An 8,508-nucleotide genomic window follows, 5' to 3' on the forward strand; every position below is an offset into this window, starting at 1 on the left:
ATTTGCTCCATTTAGTCTTTTTGGTTTATGTATTTATTTATTTAGTGTCTTTTATTTTATCTCATTCATTTATATTTTAACTGGCTCTTTTTTCTTGCATGTATATGTGAATTTTTTTTAAGTGGTTGCTTTTAAATAGGGGTCAGAAAGATGGTAACAATAACCTGGTGTACGAGACAGCAAAAGAGACACTGATGTATAGAACAGTCTTATGGACTCTGTGGGAGAGGGAGAGGGTGGGAAGATTTGGGAGAGTGACATTGAAACATGTAGAATATCATGCAAGAAACGAGTTGCCAGTCCAGGTTCGATACACGATACTGGATGCTTGGGGCTGGAGCACTGGGACGACCCAGAGGGATGGTATGGGGAGGGAGGTGGGAGGGGGTTTCAGGATGGGGAACACATGTACACCCGTGGCAGACGCATGCTGATGTATGGCAAAACCAATACAATATTGTAAAGTAAAAAATAAATAAAATCAGAACAACATAAAAAAATTATTTTTTTTTTAAGGTCATTTCATGCTATACAACTGAGAATGCCAGTAAGTGGATGGTGATACATAGATCTTACCAGTTTCAAGAAGAAAAGCAAAGAGCTGCTTCACTCCAATAAGTTTATCAATTACCAAACTTATTTAAAGGTTTATGTCATTTTAGTGTTTCAACTTATGTTTCATTTTGTGTCCCTAGTGTGACCATCTTCAGACAACAAGTGCTCAAATATTTTTAACCAAGTTATTTTTTGATTTTGAAAAACTTTTATATCATTAGCTTGCAGAACTACATACTCTCTGGATTTAATTAAATATTCAAACTTTAAATTTAAGACACTGCTTAAAGAACATTTATAACATACACAGTTACTAAATAAGCTTGTGTTCTGTGTAAATGACTAAGATCACACTCATATTTCCTAATTTAAAAAATAAATAAAATTCAATAGAAATTTTTAAAAAGAATAAATCAAAGTTAATCAAGAATTTAGAAAGGCAATAGGAACTCTCTTGCTAGATATACAATTATTTCTAACACTGGTATAAACTTCATTTTCTTTTTATTACTGAACTATTATAGATGTAAAAAAAAAATTGACCTTATAGTGACTTTTAATTTAAGTAGCTAGTTTTGATACTGTAATAATTAGTTGTTATTTTTATAAGTTATATCTTTACCCTTCATATTTTCAAGAACATTTTCTTTAATGTTGTCAACACAAAGACCTTATTGGCTTTTTCATTCTATCTTACATATTGCTAATATTAACCTTTATATTATTATATATTTTTCCTTTAGAAGAAATTCTAATTTCATTTGAGCTATTATTCATCACTCATTTATTTATTTATCCAGGTCACTCTTTCTAATCACTAGGGAAAAAAATAAAAATTTCTAAATATTTGCTTTGGTTCTTAATGAAATGCTACCACACTCCTGATCCCATTTCTTCTCATTCTAATTTGATGGAGTAGAAAAAAAGAAAGGTAAATAGAGAGAATGTCTTATACTTCTTACAAACTTTACCACATGAATTCTTTAAAGAATGCTTCCTCTTTGTTCAAGTCAAAAATTATTGAACTCTATAATTGTTGAAACTTATCTCAGTTAATTCTTCCAAGGAAGTTTACCTATTCACTCTTAAATTTTTAATGAGATTATAAAAATAGCTACACACGGTTCTTTCAAACCTAAAAGACTCTCCAGACTCAAGGAAATTGTATCTGTTTAAATCATTTTAAAGTACACTTACCCATCTCTACTGGATGCAGAACTAGACAGCTAATAATTAACTGTGACTTCTTGTGACAGTTGAACCTCCTTAGTTTCTCTGACGCTACCCAAACTTCAGAATTCAAGAAAATATTACCAATTGGATGACCCTTTAAGCTCATTCATTCTTCTCCTTTTCTGAGATGTGTTTATTTTTAGCCTTCTACAAAGGAAAGCCTTAGAGATCAGCTAGCTGGCTAGCTAAATGGACACCTCTTATCTCTTAGATACAGAGATACCTCTTAGTCTTTCTTTTCTGTATCATTGTTTACTTGATCTCTACTGTTGTTATCATTTCTTACATTGTGTATATATTTTTTAAAAGGTACACATTTTCTATTGTGACTAACCCCCAATATTGTGCAATATTATGATGCAAATTATTAGCTCATCTAGCACATTTCTATAACAACTGGAAATTTATCAACCTTGAGGTAGGTATGGATATATTAATATGAGCAAAGGCCAGAGTGGCAGAGGTAACCAAAAGACAGCTTTGTATCTGGTCTGCCCTCTACAAAGCAGAGCCAAATCTGGGTCATTATATTCAGCAGGAAGCTTTGAAACACCTTCCAACTTTCTGTTGCACAATGATAAGTGTCTTTTGACCTAGTTTTTCGCTCGAGGAATGCAAGGCTGCCAAGAAGCCATAGAGGCTGTAAGTGTTGGATCTATGTCTTTATGTTTGTAGAAGGATTCCTAAAATGATTCTTCTCTTTCTAGGAAACAGTAGTGTGATTATGTTATTTATCTCTTGCTTGGAAAGTCAGCAATCTTTTATATCATTATATCAAGCTGCTTGCAATTTGAAATCAAACAAGATGGTCTTAAAACCCCCTCAGCTTCATTAAAATTTAAACAGCCTACTTCTTGACTCGAAGCCTTTGATCTCGCTTTTCTTGGAACATTTGCTTTAGAAAACTTATAATTATAAATCTTCCTCTACCTCTTTAAGATGAAAATTATTAAAAAGAAAAAACTGGCTTCTTTCCAGTTATACAACAGGAAGATTTTTCTCAAGGACCTGAAAGCCATCTCTTTGAAAATCCAACATCAAGGGAAATAGCAGTCGTATATCTATTTTTGTGGAATGGAAAGAGCAGAATTTGAGTGGGCACCTTGCTTCAAGTTGTGAAACTGCCTTCTGTTACAAAGAGGAGAAAGTTTACTTTTCTTCTAGGTAAAGCCAATAAGCAATGGCCTGTGCTCTCTTTTACCCCAGAACTTAAAAATACTCCCCTAACCCTTTGTTTCAGCAAAATTAAGACTGAATTCTGATCTCACTCCCCTGTTGCAACAGCCTTGTGCTTACCTGATTAACTTTGTCCACTGCAATATTTGCTTTGACAAAATGTAATTTAAAAGTTACTGAGGCTGGAAAATGTATTAAGTCTTTCCATCACATTGCTGCCTTGAGATTCAAGTACCCAGAACATGTGTATTTTTTTTTCCCCCAAAGAGGTTTATTTTACTGAGTAAGTATAACATTAATAGTAAACTTCTCTTTGCGAGAAGCTAAATTCTCCAAGAGAACAGATTCCTACTACTTCTATAGTGTCTGGTTCTAGTCGCTAATCTTCACAACGTAGTGGTTTATTCACTAAATTGTGTGTGACTCTTTTGCAGCACCATGGATTGTAGCCCGCCAGGCTCTTCTGTCCATAGGATTTCCCAGGTAAGAATACTGGAGTGGGTTGCCATTTCCTTCTCTGGGGATTTTCCTGATCCAGAGATCAAGTTTGTATTTGCTGGTGAATTCTTTGCCACTGAGCCACCAGGAAAGTCTGATCTTCACAGTGCCATCTCTCATTTCCCTGTAACCAGAAGTACTGCAAAAACACAGCTCCTTTAATTAGGGCCTTGCTGCTTTGGTAATCAGGCTCTAACTTCTCTTTCTTTCTTCATTTCACACTATGATCAAGAGTTAGGGCAAAACGAACTACCTGTCACTTCTAAAAATATTACACCAATCCATACTATTTGCCTTTGCTTCTATCACAAGATTTTAGTACAATGCATCCCCTTCTCTTACTAACCTTGAAAGTTATTAAAATGCTTTAAACAAATGTGAGTCATAATAATGCTCTAAATAGCAGGTTTATGCCCTCTAATTTCCTCTTAACATTTGGAATTCTATCATATTTATCCCTTGTCTAACTTTTTACCTCCACATGGACTGTGAGCTTCTGGAGGGCAAAAACATGGTTTATTCATTAGTTTATTCTCCAGAGGCACAGCTAATACTTGTACATTGAGTAGCATTTAACAGTTATTTGCTAAATTAGCAAAATTATTTGTGCTAAATATAATATGGTGCAAAGGCCAACAAAAGAACATAATAGATCAGAAAAAAGGAAAAATGCTTTAAAAATTAGCCATTTTCACAATTCTAAGTGTCTTCATTTTCCTTTTTAAGCTGTTTGTCAAGTTCACATTAAATTGTCTGTGAAGGTTTTAATACTGAAATAAACATGTTACAAGGATAAAATAATTATTTGAACCCATCATTTCCTAAAAGAAAGAAAATTATAGCTTTTCTTCCTAATGCTCTAAGTTTGGACATAAACAAACTCATATTTAATAATTAATAATCTCTTTTCTGCCTTCCAAACTCATTCCATTGACTATTATTATAAACCAGTTTTTAAAAAATCATTATAAATTATTTGTGGGAGAGAGTAGAACATTTATATATAATTAACATTGGTCATTTCTTTGACAAAGGAAAATGTGGTTTGATTTTTCTCTGTTAGTGTCTCAACTGAAAAAAGAAGACTGATACAAGCTAAGCAGTTTTTCTTTTTTAGCTTTAAAACATATATTAAAATTCTAAAATTCACAAGATATTAACATAAAATTATAATCCATTTACTGTACCTGTATATGCAAACTGGACAAGGTCCCAGAGAGCATTGGGGTCTATGCCTTCCATCTTGATCTCCTCTTGCTTGGCTTCACAAACATCACTTGTAAACATGGCAGCAAAATAGTCAGAGACTGAGCTCAGAACAAGCCTGAAAGAGTCACAGGATCTTATTTAGTCCATGAATGTGTCAAACAAAAATGCAATGAAGGACACTATCTGTCTATCCATCCATCCATCTGCCTATCATCCATCCATTATGTATATATACATATGTATGCATCTATCTATTTATTGCCTTATGAAGTGTACTTTAAAAAACTGATTTAGAAAATTCTGCTCCAACCTTTGGTCACAGAGTATTGTCTTACATTTTCTTCTATATTTTTTCTTTCAAATTTAAGTCATTCATCCTTTTGGATAGGATTCCAATTTTATTTTTCTCTACATACTTGTCCATGTTCCATGAAACTACTAAAGAATTTCATTTGTCCCAGTGAATTAATGGTGCCAACTATATTTCAAATTCGAGTCCTGAATGTATTGTGATCTGTTGCTGACTTTTTTTCCCCTTATTTTCTTGTCCTTGTGCTAATACAATACATTTTAGAAAAAAGCTATGATTCTAAATAGTCTTTATAAGCAGTGAAACAAATCCTCCCTTTTTATTTTTACTTTCATTTAACTATTAGTGGAGTTGTATTCTTCATATGAAATTTAATGCAAGCTCTTCAAATAAATTAAATGGAATTTTAATTAAAATTCATTGAATTTCTGATTTAATTGGGGATAGTTCATATATTTATTATTAAAGTCATCCGATACAAAAGTATAAAATATCTCTCCATGTATTCAGAATATCTTGTCTGCTTTTTATTCAAAATTTTTTTTTCTAAAATTATCTTTTGTGTTCTTTTTTGATTCTTACATAATTTAGAGTTTTGTTAGTATTATGAATAATAACTTTAAAAAGTTATTTTTTTGGTGATTTTTGTCGATGTAGGATTCATTAGTTGAAACTTTCATGGATCTATCTCTTATCTGGCATATTTACTGAAGTATTTTTTATTATTTTTTAATTTTTTAATTATTATTATTATTTTACTTTATAATATTGTATTTTAATAGTCTTTCTGATTTAACTGCTTTGTCTCCTAGGCAGATGATTAAGTCATCTGCTAAGAATCTTGTTTTGACCACTTCCTATCCATTCTCCATAACTCCTTTCACTATGCCTTTCTTTCAGGTTCATATAGGACCTCAATGTTGTGTTAAACTGTAGCCATGTTGGGAGAGAAAATTTGGGTTACTTTCTATCTTAAACAAGTCACATCTAGACTCTTTCTGTAGAATGCTTGCTAAATTTTTGTTGTATGAGCTTTACCAAGTAAGGAAAACACCTTTAATTTTTAGCTTTGCCAAAAAGATTTATAATATGTAGATGCTAAAATTCATAAAATGTCTTTTTTTCTGAATCAAAATTATCATTAGGATTTTTCTATTTAAAGTCATGAAAAATGAACCTGCTATTTTCTTTTCTTGTTTTCCCTATTTGACTCTTGAATAAAGATTATACTAGCCTTATAAAATGAATTGGCAGCTTAAAATCTTCTAAATTATGTATAGCAACTTATGAAAGAAAGTAAATAACTTTTCCTTTAAAATGTTCCAGAGCTTACTTGAATAAAATCCTTGTTGGCCTATTTTGGGAAAAAGTGACATATTAGTCCAATTTCAATGATTAAATTAGCTACAAACTATTTTATATACTCTTTTTTTCTTCATTAAGGTTTACATTTCTCAAGAATTAGCCCATTTTATCCCCAGTTCCTTGGGGCTTCCCTGATAGCTCAGCTGATAAAGAATCTGCCTGTAATGCAGGAAACCCTAATTCAATTCCTGAGTTGAGAAGATCCCCTGGAGAAGGGATAGGATACCCACTCCAGTATTCTTGAGCTTCCCTGGTGGTTCAGATGGTACAGAATTGTCTTGCAATGTGGGAGACCTGGGTTTGATCCATGGGTTGGGACGATCCCCTGGACAAGGAAATGGCAACCAACTTTTGTATTTTTTCCTGGAGAATCTCATGGACAGAGGAGCCTGGCAGGCTATAGTCTATGGAGTCGCAGAGTTGGGCACGACTGAGACACCAAGCATACATCCAGTTTCTAAAATTTACTAAATTTTATTGTTAAAAAATTATATTCAGGTTTAATTCTACTGTTCTACTCAATTATATTTGCTTTCAATTTGCTCCATTTAGTCTTTTTGGTTTATGTATTTATTTATTTAGTGTCTTTTATTTTATCTCATTCATTTATATTTTAACTGGCTCTTTTTTCTTGCATGTATATGTGAATTTTTTTTAAGTGGTTGCTTTTAAATAGGGGTCAGAACTTTTTCTACAAATAGTCAGTTATAAAGTAGTTTAGGTATTAAGAATCATGCATACATTCTCTAGGGCTTCCCTGGTGACTCAGTGGTAAAGAATCCACCTGCCAATGCAGGAGACACAGAGTCAGTCTCTGGGTTGGGAAGATACCCTGGAGAAGGAAATGGCAACCCACTCCAGATTTTTGCCTGGAAAATTCCATGAACAGAGGAGCCCAGTGGGCTATAGTCCACAGGATCATACAAGAGTCAAACGGAATTTAGCATCTCAGTTGCCCACAACAACATATACTATCACATTTTCCTTTAAGAAAATTCAATCAATGGAAAATGTGAAAATGAATTTTAGCTCATGGTTCATACAAAACCTACCTACATGTTGGATGTGGCCTCTGCATTTAAGTTTGCTGACTCTGTCTAGAGATTACACACTAATTTTTAAGTAGTAACAGTCTACTGTCAAGTAAAATTCACTGTTAGGTTGGTGCAAAAGTAATCGTGGTTTTGCATTGTTGAACTTTGCTGTTTGATACTGAAATACATGCTTAAATAACTGTGGTTATGTTAGACATCATTTTAATGTGTATCTCTCACTTTATTTTTCTTTTTTGCTAATGACTCATTACTTGTTTTATTTTATTTTATATTTATTTTAGACTATGGAAATTATGTCAGACAAAAAGCAAATTTCAGAGATTTTTTTTTTTTAAATTCAAGTTCAAAATGGATCATAAAGCAGCAGAGTCAACTTGCAACATCAGTAGTGCGTTTAGCCCAGGAACTGCTATTGAACATACACTTCAGTGGTGGTTCAAGAAGTTTTGTGAAGATGAGATCCTTGAAAATGAGAACTGTAGTGGCTGGTCATTGGAAGTTAACAGTGACCAATTGAGAGCCACCATCAAGGCTGATCCTCTTACAACTATATGAGAAGTTCCCAAAGAACTCAACATCGATAATTCTATGGTTACTTGGCATTTGAAGCAAATTGGAAAGGTGAAAAAGCTTGATTCAGTTCAGTTCAGTCGCTCAGTCTTGTCCGACTCTTTGTGACCCCATGAATCGCAGCACACCAGACCTCCCTGTTTATCATCAACTCCCAGAGTTTACCCAAACTCACGTCCATCGAGTCAGTGATGCCATCCAGCCATCTCATCCTCTGTCTCCTTCTCCTCCTGTCCTTAATCCCTCCCAGCATCAGAGTCTTTTCCAATGAGTCAACTCTTCACATGAGGTGGCCAAAGTACTGGAGTTTCAGCATCAGCATCAGTCCTTCCAATGAACACCCAGGACTGATCTCCTTTAGAATGGACTGGTTGGCTCTCCTTGCAGTCCAAGGGACTCTCAAGAGTCTTCTCCAACACCACAGTTCAAAAGCATCATTTCTTCAGCGCTCAGCTTTCTTCACAGTCCAACTCTCACATCCATACATGACCACTGGAAAAACCATAGCCTTGACTAGATGGACCGTTGTTGGCAAAG

General features: G+C 33.8%; 1 protein-coding gene across 2 annotated transcripts in view; it reads right to left on the minus strand.

Moving 5' to 3' along the window:
• KLHL1 (kelch-like family member 1) overlaps positions 1-8,508 on the minus strand; it is a 541,448-nt gene that overhangs the window by 309,073 nt on the left and 223,867 nt on the right. For both annotated transcript variants that reach the window (XM_010842287.1, XM_010842286.1), the window contains one exon: positions 4,650-4,786. In XM_010842287.1, coding sequence (XP_010840589.1) covers positions 4,650-4,786 — 137 coding nt within the window. The remainder of the gene's footprint in view (positions 1-4,649; positions 4,787-8,508) is intronic.

Source organism: Bison bison, unplaced genomic scaffold, assembly GCF_000754665.1.
Source record: "Bison bison bison isolate TAMUID 2011002044 unplaced genomic scaffold, Bison_UMD1.0 scf7180017864176, whole genome shotgun sequence".
Lineage (NCBI taxonomy): Eukaryota > Metazoa > Chordata > Mammalia > Artiodactyla > Bovidae > Bison > Bison bison.